This window comes from Chionomys nivalis, chromosome 7 (assembly GCF_950005125.1).
Source record: "Chionomys nivalis chromosome 7, mChiNiv1.1, whole genome shotgun sequence".
NCBI classification, from domain to species: Eukaryota; Metazoa; Chordata; class Mammalia; order Rodentia; family Cricetidae; genus Chionomys; species Chionomys nivalis.
Window position 1 is genome coordinate 100,043,604 of NC_080092.1, and position 16,897 is coordinate 100,060,500.

The 16,897-nt window shown below is 47.5% G+C and overlaps 1 protein-coding gene across 1 annotated transcript in view; it reads left to right on the forward strand.

The window, feature by feature from the left end:
• The first annotated feature begins 499 nt into the window (after positions 1 to 499).
• Rptor (regulatory associated protein of MTOR complex 1) overlaps positions 500 to 16,897 on the forward strand; it is a 301,243-nt gene continuing 284,845 nt past the window's right edge. The window contains exon 1 of the mRNA XM_057774578.1: positions 500 to 1,454. Within this exon, the coding sequence (XP_057630561.1) occupies positions 1,293 to 1,454 (162 nt within the window). The 5' untranslated portion in view covers positions 500 to 1,292. The remainder of the gene's footprint in view (positions 1,455 to 16,897) is intronic.

The following is a 16,897-nucleotide window of genomic DNA, read 5'->3' on the forward strand; positions in this document are numbered from 1 at the left end:
GTTTCAGTCGTTTGCACATGAAGCTGTAGCGAAATAAGAATAAACTGCCCAGAAAAAGGTAAATCAGACAAAAAATTCATAATCGATGAAATCTTTTCCCTTTAAAAGAAATATTAAAAAGAAAACTCCAACAGTTTTATGTGTCTACTATCAATGTTTTTTTTTTCTTTTGAGACTTTTTTTTCCAAACCACCTTTTAAAATCGGGACGAAACAGAGTGGTCTCTTTAACATAAAGGAACATAGCTTTGTTTGTAGTAGCGAAAACTTTTAAAGATAACTGAACGGACATAGTTTCAATCGCAGGATTGATTTTTGTAACACAAGTCCACTGAGCTAGCAGAGATCAACTAAGGAGAAAGGACGTGGTAACCCCGGTAACGAAGTGGGGGGAGGGGAGGACGAAACTCTGAACTCCCCGCTTTCCCTTGGGTAGGGCGGAGAGAACGCTTGAAGAGGTTTGGTTTATTGGACACGCCGTAGACAGCGGTGCATGCTGGGCCTTGGCAATATGGCGTCCTCCTTGACGCGCTGATGAGAGGAGTTTCACTGTTGCTCCAAAGCAGAGGGCAAAACTCCCCTGACCTAATAAACCCAGTTTTCCCGTGTGGACCGCAGGCCCGTGTTGCGCGTGTCTCGGGACTCGTTCCCGGGCGGGAGAGAACCACGAAGCCGAGGACCAGGACCGGCCAGGCCGCGCGGACCCGGGGCTGAGGAGCCGGCTGCGGACGGGCACGATGGGCCGGTCCTGGCTCAGGTTGCAGCCCCTCAGGCGAGTGCGGGATCCGCAGGGCTGAGAGCCGGTGGACGAGCCCCGAAGTCTCCCAGACTCGACCCCCGACGTCTCAGCAGGGCCAGCGCAGTCGGAGAACCCGTGCCGCGAGCGCCCGGTGGCGGCGTTGGAGGCCGAGAGCAGGGTCACCCCAGGCCTGAAGTCGCTCCCGCCGTGACAGTCCGGCTCCGAGCCCTTCCGGAAACCCACGGCCTCCGGAGCTGCGGCTGGCTTGGGACTGGGGCGCGCGTGTGACCGCGCAGCTCTCGGGCTGCGGGGTGGGTGACCACCGGCTCTGCACCCCCACCCCGCCCCCTGCGACTTCCCGCTCAGAGTTGGAGATAAAGACCTCCGAGTATTATTTTGCCTGGATAGGATCTTCGAACACTCTCCCACCATTTCCTTCCCCAACTCCTCATTTCCCTGTATTTTATTTCGTCAGTTCTGGTACACACTAGTTTTTAAGGCTGGAGGTTCTTGAGCGCTTGCTGCCAAGGACTCCCCCTCCCCCTCCCCCCCTGATGGAGTCGGAGATGCTGCAATCGCCTCTTATGGGACTCGGGGAGGAAGATGAGGCCGACCTTACAGATTGGAACCTGCCTTTGGCTTTTATGAAAAAAAGACATTGTGAGAAAATTGAAGGCTCCAAATCTTTAGCGCAGAGCTGGAGGATGAAGGATCGGGTGAGTGGATTCCCGTGGCATCTTTTGGACTTGGTAGTTTTTCCAACTAAGAAAGTTTCTGAGCAAGAAAAGCTTTGAGAAAATGCTGGTACCTCGAAACCACATGTTGCACGTTAACTAAAACCCAAAAACTATTCCAGACTCCGGTTTTGGTTGAAAATAGGTATGGCTGGTATGGCTAGATGTTACTCACCCGGTGTCGTTAGTTCAAACGAAGTTTTAATTTAGGAAAAAAAGCAGATTAGGAACAATTGTACTACACATGCTTATGCTTAGTAGCACTTAGAGGAAAGACAATTTGGGAAATAATACTTGAACCCGTGCGCTTAGTAATCTCATTTTTAAAATAACCAGGCTGTTTGAAGTAGAGATGTTTGGTACAGTGTGCCGGGAAGCAAGGTTGCTGGAAATGTTTAACCGATAACAAATTCAGCAAAGTTATTTGAAAGTTGTAGCAGGCTTCATCCCAGTTCTATACGGAATTTGTCTGGAAGGGGGACCTCCCCCCAAGTCTGTGAATTCTTGTTGCTGTAACTTGGAGACAGAATATCTTCAGTGGAAATTACGGCCTTTGGTGTATGAGAGGTGGAACTTGGGTTCAGGTTTTAGGCAGTTCTCATGGTGTTGGGGTGTCATGAGCTGTTAGTATCAGAGAAGACAGCCAGCCCAGAGAAGCTTGCCCTCCAGTCTATTTCCTGGTCTAAGAAAAGGGTGGTTTTGTCTGTGTGCGTTTTAAGTTGTTTACTCCTTCCAGGTTTCTTTCATTCATGTGAATTTTTCAGTATAAAAGAGGAAATTGATGTTATAACGTCCCATTTGTTTGTGGTGTCTGTGTATGTTTACAGGAGGCGCTGTTTTAAAAAGGTGTGTGCTGTTGAACACTCAGCACAGTTCTAGCAGTGACCAGTGTTTCAGTTGTTGATTTGGCCGAATTTTAGGAGGATATAAAAATTCAGTCAAAAACAGTTTAGGTTGGGCATAGTAAGACATATCCATATTCCCAGCACTCTGCAGGCCGAGGCAGGAGGATCACAGTCAGTTCCAGGGCAGCCTGCACTACAGAGTGTAAATCCTGTCTCAAACAGGAAAAATAAAAGCGGTATAAGTAATAAAAGTGATGGTGAGGGGCTGGAGAGATGGCTCAGAGGTTAAGAGCATTGCCTGCTCTTCCAAAGGTCCTGAGTTCAATTCCCAGCAACCACATGGTGGCTCACAACCATCTGTAATGAGGTCTGGTGCCCTCTGCTGGCCTTCAGGCATACATGCAGACAGAATATTGTATACATAATAAATAAATAAACATTAAAAAAAAGTGATGGTGAGAGAGACTGCATAAAGTCTGTTTTATGGACATCTCTAGTACTAACGAAATAAAATTTTTTGGTTGCAATGTATATATAAAAATAAATTTGTTTTAAACAACTCTATTTTGTTTCCCCATTCCAGTTGGTGGAGTTCTTTCTCATTGAAAAAATTTTTTTTCTGTTCTTTTGAAAAGTGGTTTCTTTGGTCACATAAACATGCACTCAAAATGTCCAAAATACATTAATGGGTATCTTTTGACAATTTATTTTTTGGGTGCTGGGTATTGAACCCTGGTCCTCTGGATGGGCTGCCAGTGTTCCTTACTGCTGAGCCATCTCTTCAGCCCCCCATGAAAACTTTTTTTTTTTTTTTTGATTTTCCAAGACAGGATTTTGATGTGTATATAACTTTGACTGTCCTGGAACTCACTCTGTAGACCAGGCTTGCCTTGAACTCACAGAGATCCACCTGCCTCTGCCTCCTAAGTGCTGGGATTAAAAGGCTTGTGCCACCTCTATTTCCTGGCTACACTATTAATTTAACGTTGACATTGCTTTGTAGTCCAGGCTGGCTTGCTATGTAGTCAGGAATGACCTTGACTTTCTGATCCAGGGGTTACAGGTGTGGACCATTATGTCCAGTTTTATGTGGTGCTAGGTAGCAAACTCAGAGTTTTGTGTCTGTTCAGCAACACTCTACAGAGTGTGCTACATCTCCAACCCTATTGTTGTGTGTGTGTGTGTGTGTTGTTTTGCTGGGTGGTGTAGTAAGAAGGATCACTTGTTGGTTCCTGGCCGCCCTGCTAGCTTAGACCTGAAATAATCACACAGAAACTATATTATTCAAAACACTGCTTGGCCCATTAGCTCTAGCTTCTTATTGGCTAACTCTTACATCTTAATTTAACCCATCGTCTATCTGTATATCGCCACATGGCAGTGGTTTATCAGCAAAGCTTGGGCATGTCTGACTGTGGCTGCAGCTCCATGGTGTCTCTTCGATTTCATCCTTCTTCCTCCCAGTATTCAGCCCAGCCTTCTCTGCCCACCTAAGTTCTGCCTTGCTATAGGTCCAAAGCACTTTCTTTATTCATTAACCAATAAAAGCAACATATAGACAGAAGAAACTCCCATACCAGGGTGGTGCCCTTTAATCCCAGCACCCAGGAGCCAGTGGCAGGCTGATCTCTGAGTTCGAGGCCAGCCTGGTTTACAGGGAAACCCTGTCTGGGGCGGGGGTAGGGGGAATGTAAGTTTTTAGTAACTCCTGAGTTTCTATTTAGAAGAACAGTGAAGAAAATTTGGTGCTTCTGGCCTTTTCACATTGTTCAGTGAAGAGGAAAATCATCACCTAATGTTTTCAGTCAGTTTGAGAGACTTTGGCGCCACAGGGTCTCCCTGAGTAGAGGCTGCAAAATCAAATGATCACAAGAGTTGGAAGGTGGAAGCCGGGCGGTGGTTGTACAAGTCTTTAACTCCAGCACTCAGGATGCAGGGGTAGGCAGAGCTCTGTGAGTTTGAGACCAGCCTGGTCTACAAAGCCAGTTTCAGGACAGCCAGGGCAGTTACATAGAGAAACCCTGTCTGTGTTGAAAGGTGACGCGAATGAATGAATCTGGCCAGGTTTCAGAAGCGTGGGTCAGGCTCCGAGACAAGTGCAGCAGGTTGTCTGACATAGCGTCTGGTAGCTTTTCCTGAGGGGCATGGAGGTCACAGTCGATGAGGCATTTGGGTCTTAGCTCTTGTGAGTGCTTTCTTTGGGAAGCCAGAAAGTTCTTTTCTTTTCTAGACGGTCCTTGTTTTATGGTTGTGGCTGCTGCGTTACCCAGGCTGCCCTTGAACTTGCAGCAGTCTTCTTGCTTTAGCCTCCTTGAATGCTAGGATGACAGATGTGCATCACCATGGCTAACTTTTTTTTTTTTAAAGATTTATTTATTTATTTTATGTATAGAGTGCTCTGCTTGTTTGCCTCCTTGCCAGAAGAGGGCTTCAGGTCTGATCCCATTATAGATGGTTCTGAGCCACCATGTGGTTGCTGGGAATGAAACTCTGGTCCTCTGGAAGGGCAGTCAGTGCCTTTTTCCTTCCTTCCTTCCTTCCTTCCTTCCTTCCTTCCTTCCTTCCTTCCTTCCTTCCTTCCTTCCTTCCTTCCTCCCTCCCTCCCTCCCTCCCTCCCTCCCTCCCTCCCTCCCTCCCTCCCCCTCCCTCCTTCTCCCTCCCTCTCTCCCTCTCTCCCTCCCTCCCTCCCTCCCTCCCTCCCTCCCTCCCTCCCTCCCTCCCTCCCTCCCTCCCTCCCCCTGTCTGTCTGTCTGTTTGTCCTGGAACTTTCTTTGTAGACCAGGCTGGCCTTGAACTCACAGAGATCCACCTACCTCTGCTGGAATTAAAAGTTTACGCCACCACCGCCGTTCCAGTCAATGCTTTTAATGACTGAACCATTTCTCCATCCCCTCTTTTAAAAATGTTTTGAAGATAGGCTCTCACTGTGTTGCCCTGGCTTGCCTGATAACTCTGTAGACCTGGCTGGCCTTGAACTCCCACAGATCTACCTGTCTCTGCTTTTCACTGGGGTTAAAGGTGTGAGCCCACTATGTCTGTCTTTTTAATTAATTAATTCATTTTTATATGTGAGCCTTTCAGTTTAAAATGTTGGTCCTAATTCAGAGATTTTAAAGCAAAGCCTTCCAATACCAAAGTCCATAAAAATCCTTTGGGGGCTGGGCGGTGGTGGCGCACGCCTTTAATCCCAGCACTCGGGAGGCAGAGGCAGGCGGATCTCTGTGAGTTCGAGACCAGCTTGGTCTATAAGAGCTAGTTCCAGGACAGGCACCAAAGCTACAGAGAAACCTTGTCTCGAAAAACCAAAAAAAAAAAAAAAAAAAAAAATCCTTTGGGGGAAGGTTTGGACAGTGAATTATCCATGTGTGATCTGGCAGTAATGGCCACTACTCTTAGCAGTCTGAGTCAGTCTGCCCTGCTGTGTGGGGGTGGCCTTCTGAGAGCATGGTCTTACACCTTCCTAAGAATGAGGTGCAGCTTTGTGTGCTTTTATTAATTAATTTTTAAAGACTTATTTTATGTCTTTGGATGTTTTGTCTGCATGTATGTCTACACACCAGAAGAAGGTGTCATATCTCATGGGACTAGTTGTGAGCTGCCCTGTGGGTGCTGGGAATTGAACTCAGGACCTCTGGAAGAGCAGTCAGTGCTCTTAACCGCTGAGCCACCTCTCCAGCCCCTGAATTTATTTTTAAAGTGTATTGATGATTACTTATTAGTGTTCTTGTTACTGATTCCTAAAATTGGTACCAAAGGTGACTGCCAACTCTTTAGAGGTTTTTGCCGTCCAGCCACAATGCGGTCCATCCTCAGTCCAAGCTCTGCATTCCTTGTTTTCAATGAGGCTTGGTTTTTAAGTTCCCTGGTAACATGGTTTTTTAGAAAGTTTGTTTTTACATGAGTGCTTTGTCTGCATGTGCACCTGCAGGCCAGAGGAGTGCACCAGATCCCATTACAGATGGTTGGGAGCCACCTTGCGGGTGCTGGGATCTGAACTCAGGAGCTCTGGAAGAGCAGCCAGTGCTTGTTTCTTTCTTTTTTCTAAACATATTTTTTTCTTTCAAATTTTTATATTTTTTAAAAGCATTGGTGTTTTATCTGCATGTCTGTGTGAGGGAGTCAGATCCTCTGGAACTTGAGTTACCAACAATTGTTAGCTGCCATGTGGGTGCTAGGAATTGAACCCAGGTCCTCTGGAAGAGCAGCCAGTGTTCTTAACTGCTGAGCCATCTCTCCAGCTATTCCCCTCTCCCAACATTTTAATTACTAAGTTACTTTAGTTAAATTGTTGTTTGGGTAATTCTATATATAGGGAATGATATATATATATATATATCAGTAGTGTTTGGGGAATACAATTATCAAGTAACTAGACACACACATGAATTAGAATTTAACATGTGTCATTCATGGACTGGTGGCAGAAGAGGCGTGTATTGGTCTCCTGTTGTGTTTTACTGTTGTACTTAATAGTTCTTACAAGGAGACTGGAGAGATAGCTCAGCTGACTGCACCTCCCGAGGACCCCAGTTCAATTCCTAGCACCCACATGGCAGCTTACAACTCTCGGTAACTCTAGTTTTCAGGAAATCCAACATCTTCACACAGACATGTGTGCAGGCAAAACAGCAGTGCACATAAAATAAAAATAATAAGAAAGTAGTTTTTACAGTGTTCATTTTCCTGATGGGCAGTGAATGGGTGGGGATACTTGGTCTCAGATGGCTCTTGTGCCTGGCGTATATGTGGGATGGAACCTGGGAAGTCTGAGAACTGTTGTCCTGAAGGAGGCATTGTTGCTCAGACCTGGGTATATGAGTGCAGGAGTGTGCACTCATGGCCGGTGTGGGCTGCACAAGTGAATGACTGAATTTCAGGCCAATCTGGATTCAAAAAAAAAAAAAAAAAAAAGAAAAGAAAAGAAATCATTGACATGTATGCTGTGCCTGTGTAGGACTATTGATAGACACCGTCTTAATGCATGTAGGGCTGTTGATGTGCGGCCCACAGGTGTAACTGCAGCAGGAGGTCCCTTGTGGTTCCCTCTGCCTTGCCTTGTTCACTTCCTAGAGCATCCCAGGCAGGCTCTGTTACGCCATGGGGGCGCTGCTTGTGCTCATCCTCTGTTTCTCAACCTAAACGTCCTTCTCGTCCTCAGCCTATGTGACCCCTGCACACGTGACACAGTTGACCCCTCTGTGCACTTGGTTGGCCATCACTTGCTTTTGGATCTTCATGAAAGCCTGTTTTTTCCTCTTGGATTGCTGTTGGCTGCTCCACAGACTTCTTTGCTGCTTGGTACCTCAGTGGGGAGTGTTGTGAACTGGTCTTGTCTGATTGGTGGTTTGAGTTCTGTCACGTGTCATTGGTCCTGATCTCCCTACACTACGACTCAGTTGTCTCATTGCCTACTTTGTCTTGGCCACAGTATGTACCACCACTCAGTTGGTTGCAGAAGCAGCAAATGCATAGTTTAATTCTTTCTTTTTATCCTGCCTGGTTGTGTCAGGAGGACCTGTGAATCACCTCACAGCCTGTCTTACATTAGACCGCCCTGCTTGGTCTGCCCTACTACAGTCCTGGTCCAGGCAGCGCTGTATCTTGTCTGTGTGATGGCAGTTACACGCTGGCTGGTTTCCAAGCATATCCACACCTGCTCTGCCCTGACCTCCCCTGAAGTGGGAGCTGCGGGCTGTGTTCCTGCCACCCCAGCTCCTGGTTGCCTGGCTAGCTTATGCCCCAAAATAACAACACACAAACTGTATTCATTTAAACACTGCTTGGCCCATTTCTATTCATGTGTGTAGCACCCCAAGGTGTGCTTACCGGGAAGATTCTAGCCTACGTCCATCCTGGGTCGGAGCTTCATCGTGTCTGCTCTGGAGAGGAGAGCATGGCGTCTGTCTCTCAGAGGAGCTGCCCTGCATCTGAGCTCACTTCCTCTTCCTCCCAGCATTCTGTTCTGCCTACTCCACCCACCTATGTTCTAACCTATGAGGGCCAAACAGTTTCTTTATTATTTAACCAATGACCTTCCTCCATCACTCCCCCTTTTTAAGATTTATTATTTTTTTTATGTACATTGGGGTTTTGCCTGCATGTATGTCTATATGAGGATGCTAGATCCCCTGGAACTAGAGGCACAGTCAGTTGTGAGCTGCCATGTGGGTGCTGAGAATTGAACCCAGGTCCTGTGGAAGAGCAGCCAGTGCTCCTAACCACTGAACCATCTCTCCAGCCCCTGGCCTGACTGTGTGCACAGTGGTCCAGGGCCCTGCTGAGGCTGAGGCTCTGCTGCTTTCTTCCTGGTGCTCTGTGTTGGTTCCTACAGTGGTAGTGCAGAGTCCAGCCCAGCTCTTGAAGCCTTTGTGGACTGCCTGCCTGTTCTTCAGGAGTGATGCTTCGGATATTCTTCCCGCTGATCTTTGACCCGTAATTGTTCTCTCTCACATCTTGGGCCCTTTCTCAGAGAGGCTATCCGGATTGCTCAGTCTCAAGCAGCAACCCAGAATTCATGGCTATTTGGGGTCACCGTCTCTCTGGTACTCTTCTCCACACTTCTTCAACCCGTGAAAGTAAACTTCTATCATAAAGCAATGAGTTTGTCTTACCTTAGCAGTGCTAGGCGCATAGAAGGGACCCAAGTAAATATCCTGATGGAAGAGAGTAAGTAGTTTATCAAGAACTTCACATAGCTCTCTCTCCTAAGGCTCCACTGCACTGATAGGGATTATTGTCTTCATGCTCTTGGTGAGGACACTGGGGCCCTAAGTCAATGGCCTGCCTGAAGTCATACAAATGATGTGGCAGCAATGGAGTGAAGAAGTGCTTGGAAAACAAAGCCCATTTCTGATAAAAGCAAGACTGAACCACATCATAACCTTCCCATGCTAGTTCCATGGCAGCTCCCAGCAAGACTCCAAGGGTAGCTTGGTGCTGATGTCCTAGGAAGTGACAGGAGCTGTACGTGACGTAGCATCGAGGGCAGTTCAGGAGCTGTGGCTTTCTACTGTGAGGCCAGGGCTTTCTCACCATAATGGAGGATGTCATTGGCCTTCCACTCTGCTGATGCCGGCACTGGTGGTACAGGAGAGGAGGAAACTGTGACATCTTAGCATGGGTGCAGATGGAGCCACCTGAGCCAGTGGCTGCTGTCTGTTGTTCGCATTCTTTGCTGAGCATGTTAAAAGAATCCTGGTTTCACTTGAGAAGCAAGTATTTTTCCTTGGTAAAGCAAGGGACGTGATTATTTTGATTTAAGTTTAAATTCTTGAGCTTCTGCCTTTGTGTATTAACTTTTTTTTTTATTTTTGGAGACAAGGTTTCTCTGTGTAGCCCTGGCTGCCCTGGAACTTGCTCTGTATACCAGGCTGGCTTCCGAGATTCATCTGCCTCTGCTTCCCGAGCGCTGGAATTAAAGGCGTATGCAACCACCACCCAGCTGTTAGCTCTTATGCGTCATATCAGACAAGTGTCTGCTTGGCAGGACAGGCCCAGAGGCCCTAGTTGGGGGGTGCTGGTGGCCTTGTGGAGATGGCTGTGTGGAGGGGAATGATGACCAGGTGGAAGTGGGCCCCATGGCCAAAAAGGAGGGGCCAGTGGCCATGTGTGTGTGTGTGTAGCCATAAGGGGTAGTAGTGGCTAGCTGGATGGCTGTTCTCTGACCAAGGAGGGCCTCTTGGCTCTGCGTGTGTGTGTGTGTGTGTGTGTGTGTGTGTGTGTGTAGGGCAGGAGTTCAGCTGTCAGTGGTGAGAGGACAGAGACATAGCTCAACCCTGTTACTCCAAGTAACCTGAGGCATTCCTCTAACCTTACTTAGGCCAAACTGGGGTTTGTGGCTTCCATGCTGAAAAAAAAATTCACTGAAAAGGACTTTGGGATTAGTCGTTAAGGTGAAGTGGGGTGGAAGAGCTCCTGGAAGGTGTTCTAACACAAGTTCAAGCACGGGTTCAGAGAGAGGAGCTCAGGAGAGATTGGGACGTACCCGAGGATGTGGGTGTGCCTCTCAAAGAAGGGTTGAAGGCTGGGCATGGTGGCACACACCTTTAATCCCAGCACTCTGCAGGCAGAGGCTGTCGGATCTCTGAATTCGAGGCCAACCTGATCTACAAAGTGAGTTCCAGGACAGACAGAACTACTACACAGAGAAACCCTGTCTTGAAAAACCAAAAATCAATCAACCAACCAAAAAGAGTCAGAGAAAGTAAGTCATACCCCCAAATGGGCTCCTCATGGCTGAGTCATAATTAATTCATAACATCAGCCATCTTGGTGTCCCCCCCTTCTCTCTTTTGATAAGTGAGATAAGCAGGGTGGCTCTGGAGATGACTTGGATAGAATTAAAGTCTGATAAGGTAAAACCATGAGCCATTAGGGTTGTGCAAGGAATTTCATTCGTATCCTTTCCCTGTAAGTGGGATTTTGGATGAGATTCCTAGAAAATGACAGGTTTATTGCGGGAAGGGAGAAGGGCCATAAGCAGCTAGTTGTACCGGAGTTCTTCCTGGCCTGATTCCTGAGTGAGGGTTTTCTCTCCCTTCCTCGTGTTCCCAACAGTTTCCCTGCCTTCCTGCTCTGCCTTTGTGGAAGGGAGGCTCCACTGCAGACACGTAGGGGAGGGCTCGCTGCTGGTCTATGAACACTGACCTGCCCTCTTTAGGTGTTAGGCCTGTGTAGTTGGAAGACATAATGTATTCTTGAAAAAGGACCAAGTGAGCTGTAATTTTAAGGACAGCATCTGACTGTTTGCTGCCAGTGGGAAGATTTGAGCTTTCAAATGAAGATTAGAGTCTGAGAAACCTCTGGGCAGTTGGTGATCCTAAAGAGTGCTCTAATGGGAACATGATGTGAACATGTGCATTTTTTTTTTTTTTTGGCTACTGTAGAATGGACTATGTCAACATTTGAAACGTGTTATTCAGTGAACCAGTGAGCCAGTGAGGGCTTGAGTGTGGGGTGTAGTGTTGTCACAGGCTGTAGCCTCTGATGGATTCAGCTCTTCTCAGAATACCACTTAGTGAGCAGCCGCTGTCTGTTCCTGGCATGTTTGGATCCTCTTGCCCTCTCTGACTCTAGGTCTTTGTCCTGGGAAGGAGGTAGACACACTGTTAGAATGTATCTGTCCTCCCTGAAGCTGCTGGGTAAAGAGATTTACAAGAATAGAGAGCCTAGCCACTTGTCTCACTAGCAGTTTTGAAAATATATACGTATTTTTCATAGAATGTTAGTTGCTTGAATAAATAATGAGTTTATAATTACTTTTAAATTAATTCATAATATATTGCATTTTAAAATGTTTTACCCTTTAATGCAGAAAGTGCTGATAAATGTAACTCATTAAAAAAAAAACCTCTTTGGGGGCCTCAGAGACTCTTTAAGAGCATAAAGGGGGCTACTGGCAAAATTTGAAAGATGTGTGGTCAGGAGGAGGACTAGGGAAGTCAGGCGATGGCTTAGCTGACATTAGAGGAGGCCGAAAGACCTCGTCTGCTACCCACTCTAATATTCATTCATTCATAGACAGGGTTTCTCTGGTAGCCCTGGCTGTCCTGGAACTCCCAGATCCGCCTGCGTCAAAGGTGTCACCACCACTGCCCAGCTCTCATTCTGGTATCTTTACACAGGGAGCCTTTGGGGTCTCTTTGCTTGTGAAGCATATGTGCTTGGGCAGTCACTGCCCGGCGTGCAGCCTCATAGCCATGCCAAGGTCTCGCTCCAGTAGCTTTGTGTGCGTGTGTGTGTGTGTGTGTGTGTGTCACATGGCATAACTTACTTAGGAGGATCTTGTTCTTTGAGGAGACCACAGTCGGCCGTCTGTGTGTAGGAGTTGGCCCTGTTAGCTGCCTTCAGTCCTTTCAGAAAGGTTCAGTGTTTACTTGAGCTGTACTCTGCCCTCTGAGCCTGCTACCCAAGATGATAGAAGAAGATACCTAGTTATGCCGCACTGGTGTGTGTGTCAGTGGTGATGTTTATGGGTGAGAGTGACTTTATGTCACAAAAGTCACCCGTGTTGAGCCCTGTGTATGAGACAGGAAGGGACCTTTCACATTGACCAGCTGCTCACACCCAGATTTGTAACTGAGGCTTAGGAAGAGGTGACAACAGAGGTGGCCGGCTGTGTGGAGGGGCCAGTGGGATCCCGGTGAGGTTGAGACCTGAGTCCTTGAGGGTGGCCAATGAGGTAACTACGGCCCTGTGGAGGATGCTTGTGACTTCAGCTGACCTGGGGGAGGTAGAGCCAGGGAATCTGACTGGGATGTGGGGGTTAAATTCAGGCTTGTCAGGCATGTGTTGACTCCAGCGGTCAGGCCCTCTCTCTTTTTTTGACATTGGAAGCCATGAGATTGCCCGAGTGTCTCATGCGAATCTCAGGGGTCAGAGTATGATCCACTAGAGCTAAAAACAACCTGCTCTAAAAAACGTGCCATGTTTATTTTCAACAGCGTGCTGTGAAAGAGTCCCCAAATGGATGGAAGCGTTTCTTCCGTTTCCTCCTCCTCCTCACCTGGTTTCTGAACCGGAGTCAGCAGTGCTCCAGGCTGTCCGCTCACCCTCCTGCTACTCCAGACGTTAGGACAGCGTTTTGGATGTCAGTGATACTTGTTTCAGTAGAGCAGAAACTTGACATCTTTTTAAAGTCTAATTAAATAAATGGAAATGCCATTTCGATAACTATTTGGCATTATATATTAATGCTGTAACATGTTCTTAAGCCTTGAGCCTGTCAGGCTCTGGGTGGTTTGACTGCAGGGAACTTGATGCCATTAGAGGTGGAACAGGAAGCAGCTCACAGCTCACGGGAGACAGCCACTGTTAACTGGTGTTAATTTTACTCAGGCATCAGTACTTTTTTCAGATGCCTTTTGTTCTCAGCTAATGCCATTTTGTATTTTTAAATTTTGGCACAGACTTACAGAATAGGAGATCAGTGTGGTGAACTCCCACATACTTTTACCTCAGACTCAGGGCTGTTTCCTTTTCCCATGTACCTGGGGATTCTGTTTATGTGTGGGGCACGTGGTTTGGGCCAGTTGGTAACATTGTTCCCTTTACTCCCGTGTTTCTCCTAAGAACAAGGATGCTCTCATTTGTGACCACAGTTGTTAAGACCCAGACCCTTTGTCAGGCATTTAATACTCCCATGTGGCGGTTTGGATGAGAATGGCTCCTGTAGGCTCTGTTTTAATATTTGGTCCCCAGATGGAACTGTTTGGAAAGGATTTGAGAATATAGCGTTGCTGGAGGAGGTGTGTCCCTGAAGTGGGCCAAGTTGTCCTGGTCACAGTGTTTTATCACGGTGTTAGAACAGTAACCAGGGCATAGCATCACTCACAGTTGACATACAGTCTCTGGCTTGTCCCAGGAATTCTCCTTTATTAGTGATTTCTGTCCCTCCCCAGTCCTGGATTTCTCACAGAGTGAGGGAATTCAAGATTACATTACTCTTTGTAGCATACAAAGGAGCTTTTATTACAATTTCCCCACTTTGAATTTTTTTTTCTTTTAAAAAAGTTTTAATTTATTTTTACTTATTTAGTTATTTTTTACTCCAGTAAGATTTTTGCTATGTTTAGACACACAGTAATGTTAAGAACATTCACAGCCAGGCATGGTGGTGCACTTCTTTAATCCCAGCTTTCTGGAGGCAGTGGCAGGTGGATCTCTGTGTGTTCGAGGCCAGCCTGGTCTGCAAAGTGGGCTCCAGGACAAAGAATCCTGCCTTGAGCTCCTCTTTCTCCAGCGCGCGCGCGCGCGCGCGCGCGCACGCACACACACACACAGAACATTCACACTGTTGTGTGTGATCAACTTTAGCTACTGTAGCAAATATCAGAAACATCACTTAGGAAGAGAAGGGTTTGTGTAGGCTCATGGCTTCTGGCCTCTCAGTCTGTCATCCACAGCAGCATGGGATGTCTGGACACACATGGGAGCCAAATTCCTTACCCTCTGGGACTTGAGAGGGTGTATGTAGGGCCTGATGTCTGCTATCTTGCAAGTGTGAGGCCATATCCTCGCTGACCAGAAGACTTCTCATTAGGTCCTGCTTCTTAAAATCTACCATCTCCTCCAAGTGCCAAGTGGAGGAGCAGATCTTTACCTTGTGGGCCTGAAGAGCCAAACCTCAGTGTTATGCAGTCATTACCACCCCCACCTCTAGATCTCTTTGTTCTTCTCCCAGCCTAAAGTCTGTAGTGTAGACTTCAGCTGCAGTTTTCTTCTCTTCCAGATCTGGGGACCTCTGCTGGTCCTGCCCTCTGCCCTTTTGTCTGTGTTGCTGTGCTGCCCAGGCCGGTGGCTGAAGCCATCCGTCTGCTTCTCCAGCTGCAGCCTCCTGAGGACCACCGTGCGCACTTCTGTGCTTGCCTTTGCCGCTGTCTATGAATTTGTTGACCTTGACATTTCTAAAGACTGCCTTTTATAGTGTTTTCACTTTGTCCTCGCCTGCTTATGCTCAGCTTGAGGCTGTGTTAAGGGTGAGGTGGGCCTCTCTCAGTATGTATTTAGTAGAAGGCCCATGGTGTTGCTCTGTCTTGTTCTTCTGACTTGACTGCTTTTTTACATGTTACTGTGATTTTGGTTTTTCTGGTTTGTCGAGCGCCCCTCCACATTGTTCCTCTGCTGTTTTGCTGAGTGGTGTGGAACCTTTCCTCTCCTGCACAGCTGCGGGTTCCAGACACGCCCTGCACACTCCCTGTTCGGTCTCAGAGGCTCCGCTTACCTCCCAGGGTCCTAGTTTCCATGCTGGGTGTGCACTTGGAGGTCTGTGTCTTGCTGGTGTTTATTTTGTACTGACATCTAAGAGGGCCCCTCCTGTGCCCTGTACCTCAGGGTGTAGGCTGCTCTTCCCTCCACGAGTGACTGAGCTGCCTCCTGATTTTCATTCAGTTAGAGTCTGGAGTTGCCAGCGTGTACCAGTCAGGAAGGCAGCCCATTAAGAAGCTGCTCTTCACCTGTGGTTTGCTTCTCAGCTGTGCGTCTAGGTTAGAGTCTGACACCAGGGGCCTCTGCTGCTCTTCCCTTGTCTTTTGAGACAGGGTCTCTCACTGAACCTGGAGTTCACTGATTAGCTTGACTGCCTGGACAGTGGCCCCCAGGATTCAGCTGTCTGCCTTCCTAGTGCTGGGGTTACAGATGTAACCTGCTTTTTTATGTGGGTGCTGGGGAGTCTGATCAGACCTCATGCTTGTGAGGAAAGTGCTTGTTTTACCTGCAGAGCTGCCTTAGCCCCGTGACCTTGTTTTTTTAGCAGATACATACGATGAAACACATAAACTGGAACTGTGAGCTGTGCTATTAGAAAATAAGTATGAGGTTGTCCAGAATTTATGAGAAATCATTGTTTCTAAACATGTCGGCACCATTTCCATATTTCACCTGGCCTTGAGCCTAGCACTGTGTGGCCTTGAGGACCATGCACCTTATTTGAGATGTCCCTGGAAAGGCATCCTTGTCAAAAGTGACATGGCAGTGATGGAAGCATCTTGCGTACTGGGTACTTGAATGGAGTTGATGTGTTGTACAGGAAGGAGTCTGTGCCTTGTCCCTCGTTAGCAAAGCAGGGTGGCTGTGGAGAGGAGACTGCGTAGGCGGAGTGGCTGGGGTGCTGTGCAGGAGAGGCAGTGAATCCTCACACAGGTGACGGTTAGCATTGAATGAGTCAGCTCATGTTCATCAAGGGCCCTCTGGATACTAGATTCTCCTAATTGTTGGGGATACATTGGTGACTAATTCCTGCTTTTGTTTTGTTTTGTTTTGCTTTTGAGACAATGCCTTCCTCTAGCCCAGGCTGGTCTCAAACTCACTGTAGTCCTCTTGCCTCAGTCTCTTAACTGCTGGGATTACAGGTATATACTGTCATACTTAGTCTTATTTATTTATTTATTCATTTATTTGGGGACAGAGATTCATAGCATAGTCCTCGCTAGCTTGGAACTTTCTTCTAGCTGGCCTTGAACTCATGACAGTGCTCTTGCTTTTGTCTCTTTAGTGTTTGAATTCTAAGTATATGCTATCATACTGACTTTGTTTTGTGGTGTTGGGGATGAATGTAGTCCTCCTGCCTGCCAGCCTGGCTCTCTTCCTTTGAACTGCCCCAGCCAGGAAGTCATATTTGAACAGCATTCACTAGTTTATTGCAGCGGACAGTTGATCCAGTACAGGTGGCAGGACGTGGGGGTGAGGAAAGGCCTCTTCCCTCCTTCGTTCCTCCCTCCGTCCCTCCCTCTGTCCCTCCCTCCCTTTTCCTTGACCCCTTTCAAAGAGATACTCTGAGTCCGCAGTGAGACAATAATAACCAAGCCAGTGATAAGAGGGGAAGATGCAGGCTGAGAGTGAGTCAGGGTCCTCCCTGGCTGTCGTGCTGCTTTCCTGGGGCCTCTTGGGAGACATTGTGTGTCCTGTGTCAGGCTGCTCTCCCCCCTGGCCACCTTTATTATTCTGTTTTCTGTCACTGCACAGTCACCATTCGGCACTGCACCGGGGATTTGTTCTATGTGACAAATGAGTTATACACAGAATAGGACTCGGTGTTCACTCTGGAGCCCCATTTGTTGCAGAGCGAGGGAAGGCTGTAGGTGG